Source organism: Peromyscus maniculatus, chromosome 4 (genome assembly GCF_049852395.1).
Source record: "Peromyscus maniculatus bairdii isolate BWxNUB_F1_BW_parent chromosome 4, HU_Pman_BW_mat_3.1, whole genome shotgun sequence".
In the NCBI taxonomy this organism is placed as follows: Eukaryota; Metazoa; Chordata; class Mammalia; order Rodentia; family Cricetidae; genus Peromyscus; species Peromyscus maniculatus.
In genome coordinates, this window is record NC_134855.1 from 20,146,704 (window position 1) to 20,164,259 (window position 17,556).

Consider the following 17,556-nt stretch of genomic DNA (forward strand, 5'->3'; position numbering starts at 1 on the left):
CTGCTCTCTGACCTGGGGCTTTTAACTCTGCATTTTGCTCTGTGTTTCTTATTTAATAAGACCATTCAGAATTACATCTACAGACTCTACCTCAAAAAGTAAGGTAAAGAACAGTGAGGGGATACATCCAGACATCTATCTCTAGTTTCCACATGCTAAGGAATCAGTGAGCACACCTGCACATATACATATCACACACACATACATACATACACAAACACACACTAATTGGTGCTATGTTTTATTTATTTGTATTTTCATATTGTGTATAAATACTACATTAAAAATACAGTTCACATATACATACATGTATCAAAATCTAGCCTAGATTGCTAGATTACTAGAGAGAAGGAAGAAAGAAAAGAAAGCCAGGGACAGATAGAGACACACATGGATGAGAGCTTTGTAACATTTTTTTTCACTGTAGGAGCAAATGATAGCACCTACTCTTAAGAGATTTGGTTGTCTACTCGGCTCCTGTATTGTACCCTTTAGATTAAAGCTAACATGGAGCTGAAGAGATTGATCACCAGTTAAGACTATGGGCTGCTCTTGCAAAAGAGCCAGGTTTAATTTCCAGCACCCCCATGACAGCTTACAAACACCTGTAACTCCAGTCCCAGGAGATCTAATACCCTCTTCTGGTCTGCTCAGGCACCAGGTATCAACATAGTGTACAGACATTTGTGCAGGCAAAACATGCATACATATAAAATAATTTCTTGAATCTTAGTAGAAAGGATACAAAATATTATGTTCATTATGAATTTTAAAAATTTAATATCTTATTTTCAAAAGTTGAAAAGGAAAAGGACCATTGGAAGAAAATTATACCACTGTAGAATGAGTTGCCTATATCTAAAAATCTTAATTCCTTTTACTTTGCAATTATCTTGTCTTGATCAATACAATTAAAGATGGAAAACAACATATATCTTCTTGTAGATTATCTAAAGTCAATGAGTATTTACTTGAATCCAACAGGTACTAACTAGGAATTCTTTCTATACTGAACTATGTTTCAAAGGTTAGTATAGTTGTGGACGATCATTAGATTTAGGATGATTAGGTAGAAAACTGAAACTAATTGATTGATCCACCTAAGTTAATGAATTGGACTTATTATCAATTGGACTGAACACAGTTTCTAAGTGAAACAGAATACAATCATTTCTAAATGAGCATTCATGATGAGTTTAGTAATTATGATCTTTTGAATTACAATGGTAAAAGAACTTTTAAAAAAGCAATTCTTTATCCAATGCTAGTACTTATTAATTATAAACTAATAGTATTTTCCAAAGAGTAGATATACTTCTCTGTTTGAGTTACACAGTTTGTTGCACATCACTTTGATAAATTATTGCTTTGAATGTTTAGGCTGCATTTATAGAAAGGAAATTTTAAAATGATTGCTTTTTCCTGTGAGGTGATACAGGAACAGGTTGTGGATTGTCTCACATGTACTAAGTCTTGTGAGATTTATTTTTAATGTAACAAATAATCATTTGATCCTCACAGAAATTTGGTGAAGGATATATTTCTGTTCTACATTTAGTATTTCATGGTTACAAATTCTGAAAAGGATCAAAGGTCAGCCAGCGTTTAAGCCCAAGTCCATTTTATAGTGATGAGGCATTTTTTCCATCACATTTTGAATTTAATAACCAACATTCTAAAACAACCAGAAGATTAAAGTCTATGAAGACTGTAAAACTGACTTCTGGCTAAAGGGAGTTGAGAAACGACACTTCAAGTGGGAGTTTCTAACGAGAAGGAAGGGGCTTGTGGAAGAGCTCCTGCCTAGCAAGAACAGAGGCCTGTGTCCAGTCCTGACTAGGGAAAGAGAAGGGGAAGAAGGGAGAGAAGGAAGTGAAGAGGTGGGGAGGGAGAAAGAGCACCTCCAGTGTAACACAGGCAAATGAAAAGTGTGCCACCAAAGTTGTGAGGTGGGTATGAATATGAGGAGACAATGGCCTTCTCCAGCAGTGTTTTTTCTATTATTCATTTCTTGTCCAAATAATATCAATTTTGTTCTTTTTAAAGGTAATTTCATTAAGAATTAGCCATTATTTCTTAGCATTCTTTGCACTTGATTTGTCTGTGGATAGAGAACTTTTAATAAAGGAGAAAAGCCGAGGCTCAGGGATGAGATGGTCCATTTAAGATAACTACCTTAATGCAAACTCCTTCCCAAACCTTGTTGATACTGAAATCCCCACTGACAAGATATGTATCTGAAAATTAAGGGTGCTATTTATTCATTCAAAATTTATTGGTATGCAGGCTCATTAAATATTTATAAGGATATCTACATTATAAAGGAATAGCAACTATTTAAAAATCATAAAACATCTACCACATCATTTACTAAGCTGGTTTCAGTGCTTAATATCTAAGTTATGAGTCATGGTGATTGTGGTAGCATAATGAATATTAATAACTCATGAGGATAAAATGTAACAATGCTATCTGATTTTAATGAGATGTGGCTGTTGGGGTAGGTTGTTCCACTTTATTGTTACACATTCTTTAACTACCTCTGGAGCCTAACGAGACAATGCAAAGCAGACTTGTCAATAAAGTCTGCATGTGCAATTCATCTTTTTTTTTTCAATTATTCAAGTCCTCCTTTCACTGTAAGAAAGTTTTTCTCACTGCTTACCAAACTATTCTTTGATTACTTTTTTTTTTTTGTATAAAGAAGAACATTCTTCACAAAACATGATGTGAATAAAGAAATGTTTGGGGAAACCTCAATTTCTCTTGAGCAGAATTGCCTGAGTTCCTCACTCAGGCTACTTAAGGCCAAGAAATATATCTTGATGGTAACAAGTGCTAAGATTTGAATGACTCTACAGTGAGCTGGCAATGTTTATTACAAAAACCATCAACATTGTCAAAGTAGAGCTTTGTGTTACTATAGTGAAATATTATTACATGTGAATTATTGAAAAAATTATTTTAGGTTTTTAATACCTTGTTGCTTTCGTGGGTCATAAATCTGAAGCCCAAACAGGGGTGCTCTTTCATGCCTCAGCAATGTCACCTCACTGGTCATCAAATCGAGTTGAAAAATGGAACCATTCATGTAATCTGTCCAGAACACATAATTCCCATGATGTGACAATCCAAAAGGATGGTTCAACTCTTTCCCGCTGTAAACAACCTGTAAAATATGAAATAAATATAAACATACTATAAAAAATCAAGACTATCTTTATAAACAAAGCTATTTAAGTAAATAATATTCATATAACTATACCAGAGAACAATCTACAGTCTTAACTCATAAAGAGATTTTTACAATGTGAGGTTATTTTTCTAGTTTTTGGCACATGCATTTGAAGGAGATAGTCAATAGTTCATTTGTTCAAATTTCTGTCATAAATACCACTGCTGATATGAGGCTTTGCTCAACTTTATTTCTCTCTCCTATGTGATATTTATTATTCCCTTGTATGGAAGTTAATCTAAAAAATTAACTGGACATGTGGATACATACATACAAACGCACATACAAACTCACAGTCATGCACACATACACACCCATGCTGTTCATCCAATAATCAACTGAAGTGAAATGTTTAAATGGCTGTGTGAATGGGAAGGACTTTCTAGTTCAGTTGAGCCAATGAAAATTAAAGAAATCTAGGAAATTATAAGAAAGGGAAAGATTTTAATTCTACATAGATGTGAGTTGTTAATGAGGTTCAATTTTGATTAAGTTTGTTGTGTTATTATTTAATTCTTTTCTGAATGTTGAAGTAGAGGAATCAGGAGAACAGTCAAGTTATCTTGCACATAGAGATGATAGACAGGAAATACACTAGTCTCCCAACATGGTCTCACTTCTTACCTTTCATTACTTATAAAACCATCCTGCAAGGCATTATGAAAGCAAATTTTTTCAATCAATATTCAAAATTTAAGGAATATATATATATATGTGTGTGTGTGTGTGTGTGTGTGTGTGTGTGTGTGTGTGTGTGTGTGTGTTAGGAATAAAAATTAAAATTATGATCCTTTTTTGTTTTTGTTGTTGTTTTGGTTGGTTTGAGTTTTTCTGTTTTTGTTTTTTGAGACAAATTTTCTGTGTATAATATCCCTGGATGTCCTGGAACTCGAATTGTAGACCAGGCTAGCTTCAAGCTCACAGAGATTTGCCTGTTTCTACCTCCTTAGTGCTGGGATTAAAGGTGTGTGCCACCAACAACTGGCAATTATGCTCCTTTTAAGTGAATCCGCTAGTCAATTATGATATACTAAAAGAAAAGAATAAATCAAAGTCTAAAAGATGATGACCATGAAACTCTACACATTATGTATATTTTTAAGATATTAGTATGTATGCAATAAATATATTGTATATATTGTGTATATATATAGTAAATTACTAACATCTTATACAATATATTATATATAATATATATAGTTATATAAATTATACTATAGTTATATGTATTATATATATATAGTATACATATTAACATCTTCAAAGAAAGCACAGATATTTAGTTAGTAGTTGTGAATTATATGACATCATGATACATGCCAATGAAATTTATTTATCTGGGGAAATAGTTGAGTATGATTTGTGATAACCAATGACTGAACTGGTTATAGTACTATTTATTTCTTAAAAAGAATTCTTAATGAGTAGGATGAGCCTACCATTGAGGATTCAGATCTAGAAAGGAACTTACATCAAAGGAAGCATTTTGGAAATGTCTAACTTACGCTTTCTTCACCTTTTACCTCAACGCTGAAGTCATTTCATGAGTTCTGGGTTGTTAAATGACGGAAGACAAGGAAGTAATGTGATGATTTTGTCAGCTAGGGCTCTGTCTTTCCCTCAACTACACAATTGTCAGTATTACTCCACAATGCCAGGGCATTTTACATGGATTTCAGCAAAATGAACTAGAGTACATTCACATTTATTTGCACTGATCGCCTTGGCATTCAGCCCATGCCTAGATGTATTTCAGGTTCAGCATCACAAAGTTCTTTACTCAAATGAGTGCAGTATAATTACTTTGTCTAAATTTCAGCTGCAAATATTGAACATATTCAAATGGAGAGGGGTTGCTTGGTCACAGAAAATCCATCAATAATGTAGACAGGCTTCATTGTAAAAGCAGCTCTGCTACCAGGAGGGCTTCTTTAAAAACCCCCACAAATCCTGGCATACTGCAGTGAGATGGGCCTGGCCTCCGGGAGGCCAGAGCCAGCTGCACAGCTTAATGCTCAGCTCCTTCAGCCACCCCATGGAGACTATTGGCAGCCACCTCAGAGGGGTAAAAATAAACTTGAAAGTATTTTTAACACAGCACAAACAAGGCTCTGTGGAAGAAGAAGCATATAGTTTAAAAACAGCAGCACTTGTCTTTTACCTTTCTGTGAGTTCCATTTAGAAATACTTTTTCAATATGATCATAGTAGGCATCACACCAATATAATGTGTTGGTGTGAAAGTCCAGCGTTAAGCCATTTGGCCACAGCATCTTTGAAGTCACAAAAATCTGTCGATTGAAGCCATCCATCCAAGCCTTCTCAATCCTTCCCACGCTGTCATCTATTTTATCTTCCTCCCAGTCTGTCCAATACATCCAACTAGGACATGAAAAACAAGAGTGTATTTTGTTATCTCCAGTAGCCACCCTGTAGAGAGCACTTCTCAGGTTTGGTACTTCCATATGTCAATGGCTTTCTAACATGTTCTATCTAAACACTTATCTTTCGAAACCAGAGTACATCTGTGAAGCCAGAAAAGCCAAGGCAACTATACAGACCATTTAGCCTCACCACAGAAAACTTTCTACTACCAGCTACTGCTCCCAAGAGATCTCAGAAAACCTCCCACCAGCCACTCAGGCTTGTCTAATACATTATTTAAAACAGTGGTAAGTACCAACAAATACCTATTTTTTTTCACCCTGATTTTTTTTTATGCATTATTACCTTTAAATGTTGTTCCACAAAATGTATAATTGGCTCAGTGATTAGAAGGTAGGCAGCTGACATGAGAACCCACAGCACGGCTAATGATCTACTCCAGACTGTATTTAATTCATATAAATTAGAGGTTTTTTTTAGATAAGCAACTGGATTGTCTTTGTTCTAAAGGTCACAGTCATACCAGCTTTATTTGGCCAGATCCAATTTGTCTTCCTGATGTAAATTATCTATGCTTTATTGCTGCTTATTATTACCCCAAATCCACAAAAGACAATTTAGCTGCACGTAAGTTTAATAACAGCAGGTTGACTGACCTTGAGATTTTGAGCTTTTAATTTCTATCTCAAACAAAACACCCTTTAAAAACGAATCTTTTGTGTAAGCTGTAACAGTGGGAGAGTGAGCCTGGAGCTAACGTTCCAATTCCCTCATGAATAAGGTTAAACCACACAATACGTGTTGTTCTAGGGTCATGTGAAAGTTCTTGTGTTATTAATTAAAGTGGAGTTCCATTATGGCATCCCAGACACAGCTTTCTAAAGACCCAATACTTATCTAAGCTGGGGGCCTTAAGAATGCTCCCCCCCATAGCTTTCCCTCCCTTGTGGGGACCCTGAGGAATTTCTGACGTAATTTGGGTAAGTTCTATATCCTGCCTGTGAATCCTCTAAGTGTTCAAATTGGTTGGTAAGTCAAAGTTGAAAATTTACCCTCCATTATTTCCTATCAATTAAGCTTTTTAAAAAACATCTTAACCGTTGACAACTATTTTGATTGCCTGCTGAGACCAGATGTAGTATTAATCTGAACGTAAGAATGAATGTCAGTGTGCCTTGTTCTATCCTGAATTCTCTACAAGAGCTTTTATCTTTGTGACAACTTAGGAACTGACGAAAGAGAAACTGTACTTTCTCTAATTCCATGATCAGGCACAAATGTTTCCTTTCATTTTTATAAATCAGCGTGCATAAAATGCATGATATTTCATCTTTAATGGCATTTTCTAAAATCATCATAGTCATTTAACTAAAGCCCTTTAATTCTTATTATTAAATTACACATTTTTGAAACTGGAATAATTTTTCCCCTCAGCATTTCCTGTTGATCATGACATACACATTTTACTCTGTAGTTTTTTATCCTGATTCACAGACATAAATGTTTTCATATGAATTCATGTGCATGATGCGCACACACACACAACACAGGCTTGTGATGACTTGAAATTATAATAAGGATGTTTACTGTTTTGCTCTTCTGTAAGGATTGAATGAAACCTCAAGTCAGAACAGTCCTGAGTAAAGGTGTATTGTTGATAAGGGCACAGACTTGAAAAGGATTAAGGCCTTGGACCCATGGGAAATGGGCAAAGTTTTCCCCCATATGGCTCAAAATTGGCAGAGCTTTCTTCTCTGGTCAATTATGGGTATTTACAGACAATTGATCAGTGAGTACAAAAACTAGTCAACCGAAGATTCCTCATCTCCATGTTTACAGCCAGAGACTTGGACCCACAAAGACCTCCTACAGGGATTACATAAGCCCTCCCTCTGTGTGTACATAATGCAAACACTGAGGTTCCTCATCATTTGTAGACATGGCTGCATCAGAGCCCACAGCCTGCCTGATCGCAGAGTTTCTGTGTCTGTCATTCTTCGGTCTCTAACCACCCAGGGAGTTTTCCCTGTCTAAGACACACAGGTCAGGGCACTGTTCAAATGAAGAATTGTTGTGAACTGATCCAGAACTTAAGTTTATTTTTAAACAAATATATATATATATATATATATATGTATATATATATATATTTCTTTTTCATTTCTACTTTCAAGGCACACACACACACACACACACACACACACACACACACACACTTAAATCTAGATTCCACATATGAGAGATAATGTAATATTTATCTTTCTGAATTTAGCTTATGTTTCTTAACATGATGATCTATCCATTTTTCTGGAAACACTTTTTGACATGTTGGTCTGATAGAGGACCTATATGTGTGAGATTATTGTAAGTGTTATAGTACTGAGGGAAAAGCCTTACCCAATGGAAGTGTTATAGATCTGAGGGGAAAGGTACCCTCAAAGTTGGGAGTCTAGGAATACTACAAAGTTACACTGCACAACAAACCTCTCACAAGAGATTTATTGGAAGAGACAATAGGGTGGCTGCCTCTGGTAGGGGAGAAGCACCATAAATTGAGCAGGGGCAGGTTTTATATAGGGTTTCTTGGGGGTCAGAGTTTTCCAAAGTAGAGATATTTGGGTAGGGATTGGTGAAATTTCAAACCAAGACAGGGGGTTGGTGAGATTTTAAGCTCTGGGATTAGTGGATTTTATTGTTTTCAAACCCAGAAGTGGGTTGACCTTTTGTTCTACATCCTCCTCTTTTTGTTTATTATTAAAAACAACCAGAAGTCTGGAAAGAGGGCACCATTATCAGTGGACTACCTCCTGCTAATTGGGACCATTGAAGTCCTTGGGGGTAAACTTGACTTTCACAATCAGAGCATAGTTGGGAGCCACAGGATTCTGGTTCCATAGCCAGGGGTTGATAATCCTGTAAAAGCAACCTATTAAAAGTTTGTTTAGAAATCTTTTGAATATGTTGCTGAAGAACTGTAGACAAGAAGTTTACAAGGCAGACTGTGACTAGTGGGATTAAGAGGAGGAGATGGGGGGGGAGTTAAGGAAGGCAGTATCTATCAGTTCTTCATCTTATGGTTAAGATCAAGTGAGGTAAGACAATACCCAATTCCATATTAGACTGTCAATGGATCAACAGTCAGAAGTATTGTCCTGTTCCTTATATTCTTGGAGGTATGTTTGGAGTTGTCAGATCCTATCTTTTACTATATCCAACTGGTTGACATAAAAGCAGCATTCCTCCTTGAGGAAGAGTCTGAGTCCACCCATCTCCTCTGTCAGTAAATGTAACCCTCACTGAATTTGTTAGCACTACAAAGCCAGGAAGTGTATTTGTCCCTGGAGGGTGAGGGGGGTCTGAGCCATCCATTTGACGTCCCGGTAAACTGAGAGGAAAACTGGTAATAGGTAGTTAGGGAAGTAGTTAGTCCTGCTGTTCCAGTGAAAACACTAGCAGTTATTCCCAAAGCCACAAGAAGGGATAAGATCTGAACTACTTGTTTGTTAAGCCTTGCAGCTATAGCTCTGTGAGGAGAATTGGCAAGGGTTCCTCCTTGAGTACCACTGCTAATTTCGGGAAAAGGAGCACCCAGGCGTAAGTCCCAGACCACTCAACTGGTAGGCAGTGGTAAACTTCAGTGCCACAGAGGATAAAGGCATTGTGAACATTTGGACATAAGGGCTCAGGGTAAAGGGGTTATTACAGTCTGATACAGCCAGAGTGCCCATAGAGTGTGTATTTGAGGAATTAAAGCAGTCTGTGATACTGCAGAGACAGATGTGGGAGAGAGAAGGAGTGACAGTGGTATTTGGCTCTGAGGACTGAATATACAGTGAAGTGAGAGAGTCTAATAGACCAGTGAGTGAGGTAGTTGTGAGTTTAACCCGGGAAAGACATACAACCAGCATCCTCCAAAATGGCCAGGCAGAGTGGTATTTAATAGATGATGTGCAGAGGTTAAGGTCTGAAACAAGAGATGGAATGACCATGAGGACAGAGAACTGGGATAGATATAGTTTAGGAAGGGTGATGTTAGGGATGGAAGGACCTTTGAGGACTTCTTCTTCTGCCTTGTCTATACCTGAAAATGCGAAAAATTGAGAAAATGGGGTGAATACCCTTTGTACTTTTATCACACTGGATGGACAGTTGTTAATGATGCTATATTAAAGCTTACCCATGACTCCCTCTCCTATCTGGGGTGCCATGGGTCCTTAATTAGGATATGAAAATGCCCTATTATACACAAAAGGTGGAACACTTTCCTGAATATACATCATGTCTCCTACAGGACCAACAAGGCAGCCTCAATAATTCTCTGGGTAATGTAGACAGTAATCTCTAGTTTGTGTTGTGGGATATATATATATATATATATATATATATATATATATATATATATATAACATATATATATATATATATATACAATGTGTGAAAATGTATTGCTGTGATTGGTATAATAAAAAGCTGAATAGAGCTGAATAGCCATTAGCTAGGCAGGAGATAGGGGTGGAACTTCAGGGCAGAAAGAAAGAACTCTGGGAAGAAGAAGGTAGAGTTACCAGCCAAACTTGGAGGAAGCAGCATGAGCAGTATAGAGAGAAGAGGTAACAAGCCACACAACAGAATGTACATTAAAATAAATGGGTTAATTTAAGCTATAGGAACTAGTGGGATAAGCCTCAGCTAAGGCTGAGCTTTCATAGATTAAGTCTCCATGTCCTTATTTGTGAGCTGGCAGCTCAAAAAATAATCTGACTACAATGTTGATCTTAGCAAAAGCAAACAGAGGGGACAGGTGTTTTAGAAGTCAATGTAGGTGTTATACGAACAACCATCTGCTTTGAAAACTGGTTGGTGAGCAATCTGCAGCCCCACCCTGAGGGAGGTCTGGAAGAATTGCTAAATATAAGTTGTTTGAACCTCAAATCTCCATACGTAAACCCTGCCACTGATGGGAGTGAGCAGGACAAGATAGAAAGAAAATTCATGATCCAATTGGGTCAGGCTTGGGTCTTGGCAGATCTGTGAGAGCTCGTTATTCTGAGACTGAAGGCAAGCAGGCTGATCTTGGTATCTTCTGAAATCTAAGGAAACAAGGTCCTTTTGGGATCAAAATGGAGAAGGGAAGATTATCTTAAGATGATGGTATAAAAGACTTGAGATGAGAAAGATGAATCCAGCAAAAGAAACCATTGAGCTTAGCAGTCATAGGGGTAATAAGAATGATCCCAAAGAGGCCTGCCCAATTTGGAGAAAGAGGAGAAGGATTGTAAACAGTAGGAGAGAGGATAACCAAGTCCCAGATATTGAGGGAAGAGGAAAGGGTGTCATGATGGGGCTGGAACAAAGAATGGTGGGTGAAGTCCCAAAGGAGAGAACAGAGATAGCAAAACAAAAGGGTAAGAAGGTGATCAGGAGATAGCTGGGGCATGAGGCCAGGAGGCAGAATCAGCCATTCGTACATGAGTTTGTAAGGGGAGGTGAGGAAAGGTTTCTTTTGGAGGGCTCTTAGTTGCAGAAGAAAAAAAAGGGAGCAGTTTATGCTGTGGGATGGTCTGTATGTCAAATTACTCTGATTGGTCAATAAATAAAAACTGATTGGCCAGTAGCTAGGCAGGAAGTATAGGCAGGACTAACAGAGAGGAGAAAAGAAAGAACAGGAAGGCAGAAGGAGTCACTGCCAGCCACCGCCATGACAAACAGCATGTGAAGATGCTGGTAAGCCACAAGCCACGTGGCAAGGTATAGGTTTATGGAAATGGATTAATTTAAGATATAAGAACAGTTAGCAAGAAGCCTGCCACGGCCATACAGTTTGTAAGCAATATAAGTCTCTGTGTTTACTTGGTTGGGTCTGAGCAGCTGTGGGACTGGCGGGTTAGAGAGATTTGTCCTGACTGTGGGCAAGGCAGGAAAACTCTAGCTACAAGTTTAACTCAGTCAACATGAAGCCCTTGGGAGATTTTGATAAAAATATTTTTGAGAGAGCATTGGTTAGTTCGATCTTGCCTAAGGATTGGGAATAACAGAGAATAGGGAAATGACATAGGATGTTATGAGTTTTAGATAAAGCTTGAGAGATTTGAGGAGTAAATTCAGGGCCATTATCTGATCAAAGGGAGGTTGGAACTTCAAAGTGGAGGACAGTTTCTCCCAAAAGGAGAACAGGTCTTTTATTAGGGTTGGGAAAGCTTTTACCCATACTGAAAATGTGTCTACCAGGACCAAAAGACATTTAAAATGTCTAACAGTGGGCATGTGGATGTAGTTGAGCTGCCAGTCAGATCCAGGGAGGGATCTCCTGTCTTAATGAGTGGAAAAAGCAGGGCTCCAATGCCTGGAGGTGAGATTAGATGTTTGGCAAATTTTGGGAGAAACAGTGATAGCTTTTAGAAAGAAGTGGCAGCTCTAGCTGTCTCATCGAGTTGGTTACTGTTCTCGGAGACAATGAAACTGTCTATTTGGTGAAATCTGCTGTGGATAATTCCTGTGGCCCAGGGAAGTTGAGAGGCCTCTAGCAGGGCCATAATTCAGTCTGAATTTGGTTATGGAACCTCCTTTTGTTGTTAGTATTCCATGCTTCTTTCAAATACCTGCATGTGACAAGAGAATGTGAAAAGCATAATTGGAGTAAGTATTAAAGTTTAAGGATTGTCCCTTTGTTTTAGAAACACACAAGAGCTATTAACTCAGTCTATTCATTCCTGCTTCAGCCTAGAAGGGCTTGTACTTTAAATACAATAGTTTCCCAGACAATATCATATCCTGCATTTCAGACTTCTTTATGTAGGAAGGAACTTCCATCTGTATACCAAATAGAGGTGGTTTGTGGTAGTGTTCCCTCATGTATATGTGTGGAATTAGGCAGTAGCTCTTCTACAGTCTCAGTGCAAAAGTGAGATAGGGCCAAGCCTGGGATTGGTCAGGGGATTGACTTTGAAATGTTAAGAGATGGGCATGGCTAGAAGATAAGTGTAGTGTCCTCTACCAACGCTATCTGAAGACAGAGAACTCAGGAAGGGGAATGGGTTTGGAGACCCTTGTGTGTTAGAAGGTCGGGCAGGTGGTTAGAAGAGAAGACAGTAACAGGTGGAGTTATCTGAAGATAACTTCTTTCTTTTACATATAGGAAACATGACTGTGGCCAGCACACTCACATAAGGTGCCCATCCTTGGATAGAATGGTCTAATTTTTTTATTGGTATTCAACAGGCACAAAAGAGGGTCACAGCTGATGACCCAGGACCATGAAGGCATATACCTCCTTCTCTGTGACATAGAGTGAGAAGTTAAGTGCAAAAGATTTAGGGCCAAGGCCTGCAGAAGAAGGCCAAGAATGCTTGTTGAAGCTTGTGAAAGGGCTTGGCAATGAGTATGAGGAGGGGCTCAGATGAGGGGCCAAGTGCCACTTCATATAAGGGATGGGTGAGAGGAAAGAAAGAAAGAATTCAGGAGCTTAAGAAGCTAGTCATCCCTAGGAAGGATAGAATTTTGTCCTTCGTGGTAGGTATTGAAAGAGACTAGATTAGATGTTTCCTATTTAGGGTAATGGCCTTCTTAGTTGGATGGATAATTATTTACAGATAAGTTACCTGAGGAGTGAAAAGTTGGACCATAGAAGGTGAGACCTTATATCCCCAGCCAGACAGAAAGTTTAATAAGGTGGAGGTGTTGGCCTGGCTAATTTGCAGGGAGGAACTATAAAGGAGCAGACCATCTATGTAACGTATACACTTGTGTTTCAAAAGAGGCAAGAGAGTAAGTTAGAGACTAGGGCCTTCCCAAATAGATGAAGGCTGTCTTGGAACCCATTAGGTAGGACAGTAAAATTTGAATAGAAAGGTGAGTATCTGGGTCAGTCCAAGCAAAGATGTTTTGTGGCTGGAGATCGATTGAGAGGAATGGAAAAGAAGGCATATTTAAGTCTAGGACAGAAAAATGAAAGGTTCCTGAGGGTAGGGTGTTGTAGAATATTATTTTAAGATGTGTTACATTTGTTTACGCTGTGGAACATTTGTTTAATGATGCAAACTGTGACCACCTGTTTTTTTAAAAAGTGGCTCAGGATAGCTTGGGGCATTTTTATTTATACACTTTCAATGGTTTGCATGAACATTTCTACAATCAAATTTGTTTCCTTAAGTTTCTAGAAATGGTCACAGTAATTGTCAGTTTGTTCCTTTGCTTCTTTTTTTCTACTTTCCCACGGGTAACCATTACCTATTTAATCCATAGCTCTAGCATTAGCAGCATAAGCATTGTTGCGAGCCACCAAGGAAGTTTTCTAACTAGGCACACCTATGGGTGGAACTGAGTGCCCAATTGGCAGCATTTGCAGTTACAACATCATGCAGGTGAGAGACAGTTTTTTCTCTATTGGTTAATATTATATCTGGTAGGGTCTGAGTTCTCACAATCAACTCGCCAGCCAAAGCTGGATCAATTTAGTCTACGTTCTGTACTACTCTATCTCTTCCAGGTTTTTCCATCCATCCTATAGGCTACATAACTTGGAAACTTACTCTTAATGGTTGGCACTGCTTCTCCCTTGTTCTCATGCCCATCTTCCTTAAGTTCTTGGGGTATTGGCACAGTTATTAGAAATGAAGGCATTGTGGGCTTCTATGATTCTGCTTTATTTCTTATTCCTAGACTGTTCCCATTAAATCTTGATATCATCTATTTATTTGCATTTCTACTAGACTCTTGTGGTTAAAATCATTCTCCCCATAACAGTTATGCAAATTTGTAATTGACATTAAACTTCATGAACTACTGTGACTTTTTCAGGCTAGTCACAGGGTGTGTTGGAAAGGCAACATCCTGTTCTTAACAAGCCTAAAGTCATGGTCACACTTGAAACATTGAAGGCTTTAGAGGCTGAATCAGGCCCATTGTATGTATTTAACAACATTCCCTCTGGCTCACTCAGATGAGAGTCATTGGGGAAAGTTTTCCTTTTGTAATTGCTACTTTAACCATGACTGAGAAAGTGAACTTAAAGGTAGCCAGCCATATGGCCAGCATAGTGAAAACAAGGAGAGCAGATAGCACATGTGCTCCTGGGGTCATGCCCAGAATAATGCAATGAACTGTCCCTAGGCTTTGCCAATGGGTCAAGGTCTCTCCGGCTTTTCCACAGGGAAAGTTTGTTCAACCTATTCTCATAATTTTTCTCCTGAAGAAGTCATATAACTCCTGCCAGAACAGATATACAAAAATAGAGAAAGGCAAAATCCCAGAGACCAAAGGTAGATGAGATAATTTCCGGTTAAGAAAAGCTGGCAAGAAACACCCCAAACTAAGGCTGGGCATTTATAAGAAAGAATAAATCTCCTTGTGTGATTTATTTGGGAGCTGAGTGGTGGGCCCCCAAAGAGTAAAAACAACCAACTACATTATGGCATACCAACGTGGGCCCTATATTTCCAGATAGGGCCTGAGAAACCTGAAAAAAAAAAAAAAAAAGAAAAGAAAAGAAAAAAGAAAAGGAGGGGAAAAAAGCAAAGAGACAAGACTTCTTTAAGAGGCGCTGTTGTTCAGCCTGCAGGTCAGTGCTAAATAGAAAAGACTATCTTAGTAAAACATGCTTGTGGCCGCACAGGTACAGGCTTCTTACTGCTAGGAACTTTGAATGCAGTTTCTGGTCATGCACCTCCAACTGAGCTGCTAGCTTTAGGCTTCGTTCTCAACAACTGAAAAGCAGGCAGATCCAGTCGATAGAGCTGGGCCACAGAGGACCCAGTGGTAGCTTAGCAGTTTAAAGTTTGCTCGCATGGCCATATAAGGGTAAAAGATACACAGTAAAAGAGGTATAGGTGGAAAAATCTCTAAACAAGTTCCAGGGTGTTTTCCAATGTGTTTACTTTTAAGAAAAAGTAAAAAGATTATGAATAGTCATAGAAAGAAAGAAATAGTTTAAAATGAGTTCTTTAAAGAGAAATAAAATAATAAAAAAGAAAAAGGCCCATAACAATGGGAAATGCATAGAGTCTGAAGCCTATATAGTATTGTGTTGATTTTTTAATTCTTGAATGTTGATGAGCAAACAACAGCTGCTGACAGACATGAGATTGTGAACTGGACTAATAAATTAAACCAACCTATATAACTTATGAATGCCTTAACTTTAAAAAAGGAGTAAAAAATGTATGTTACTTTGGAGAGGTGGTTTTTCTTTTGTTTCCACAGGAAACAAGAGGCTGCCAATTCCTTCCAGGTTAATATGGGTCAGGTTTGATCAAGGGAGAACTCTTGAAAATTGATAGGTGATATATATATCAACAAAGGTTATAGCTGGTCTTCCCAGGACTTGACCATTTTCTCAGTTTTCTCAGGGACTCCTAAAGATCTCTTCGATCAAACGTAATAGAAAGCAGTCTAGTGAAAACAATGTCCACAGTCCCCAGACTTAAATTGTGGGAGGCATTTAGTTATTTGGTGGGTCATGAGTGTTTGTTATATTTAAGGGAATATAGAATAAAAATACAACTATTAATCTCAGATATTTTGCATTTGCATGATTTTGACATATTGATACAAATTTAAAATTAATTTTGATAAACTGTTTGTATATATGTTTCTATACTTGTTTAAGGTATTATACCTATGCAGTACATTTAAAAATGCAAGAGAAAGTTCTAGTTTTTAAAAGCTTTTAATGTTAACTATTTAGGATAATCAAGAATCATAGGTTAGTAGTCATCTATAACAATCAAATTAGTAGACATTTTCAAGATCATACAGAGATATATTTTAGATAGAAAGATGGTCTTCAAACATTTCAAAGACTTATAGAACATGGCATTTCAAATGTTTTGTTAACTTAGGGCTCTTCATGAAATGAAATACATCTGCTGCTGACAGCAGCAATTTACTTCATAAAAACATGATGGGCATCAAAGAATCTCCATAGGAGTTTTCTTTCATTGTAGCAAGATAAGCCATTTGGGCAAGAAACTGCTTTAGCCTTGGCTACTTGACACTATGCTATATAAACTGGGAATACAGGACCCACAGGAAATTGACCAGTGAACTTTGCCAAAACATGAGTAGACAATCCTTCAGGGTTCCTGCTTCAGAGACTAGTCTGCCAGACATTCTGCAGGACAAAGAGGAAAGTGACTGATGAACTTTGCCAATACAAGGCATGACAGTCCTTCAAATTTTCTGCTTCACTGAAAAGTCTGCCAGATACTTTAGGCCCATAGGCCAAAGAAAGATGTCCCAACTTTGCAGAAGAACTTGGGATGACTGTCTGGGCAGTAAGATGTCTCTGTTGTTAGGTAATATTACATCCTTGGGTTTTTGATGGAGTTGAAGACTAAACAATTAGAGTTATAGTCTTCATAGAAAGTAAATTAGGTATAAAATGTTGGAATCACTAAGATAAGATAGATAATAGAGTATTTTCTCTGAATTAGCTAAATACAAAATGGAATGAATATTGTAAATGTAATTCTTTCTTGATAACTGTTTTTGGTGTATGTAGTTTTACTATGTTAAAGTTAAAACCTTTCCTTTCTGAAACACCTGATTGGTCTAATAAAGAGCTGAATGGCCAATAGCAAGGAAGGAGAAATCATAGACAGTGCTCGCAGACAAAGAGAATAAATAAGCCAGGTGGTGGTGGCGCACGACTTTAATCCCAGCACTCGGGAGGCAGACCCAGGTGGATCTCTGTGAGTTCGAGGCCACCCTGGGCTACCAAGTGAGTCCCAGGAAAGGCGCAAAGCTACACAGAGAAGCCCTGTCTTGAAAAACAAAACAAAACAAAACAAAAAAAGAGAGAGAGAATAAATAGAAGGAAAAACAGAGAGAAAAGGTTTTAAGGCATGAGAAAAGGAGTTTTAGAAGACTCCAGGGGTGTGGATGAAGTGACACAGGGGCTAGTCACCCAGCCACCCAGCCAGACACAGAATAAGAAAAAAA

General features: G+C 38.0%; 1 protein-coding gene across 1 annotated transcript in view; it reads right to left on the reverse strand.

Annotated features, from left to right (window-relative positions):
* Nucleotides 1–17,556, reverse strand: part of Lrp1b (LDL receptor related protein 1B) — a 1,955,528-nt gene that overhangs the window by 815,082 nt on the left and 1,122,890 nt on the right. The window contains exons 13-14 of the mRNA XM_042275227.2: nucleotides 5,397–5,616; nucleotides 2,980–3,169 (exon numbers count right to left, since the gene is read on the reverse strand). Coding sequence (XP_042131161.1) covers nucleotides 2,980–3,169; nucleotides 5,397–5,616 — 410 coding nt within the window. The remainder of the gene's footprint in view (nucleotides 1–2,979; nucleotides 3,170–5,396; nucleotides 5,617–17,556) is intronic.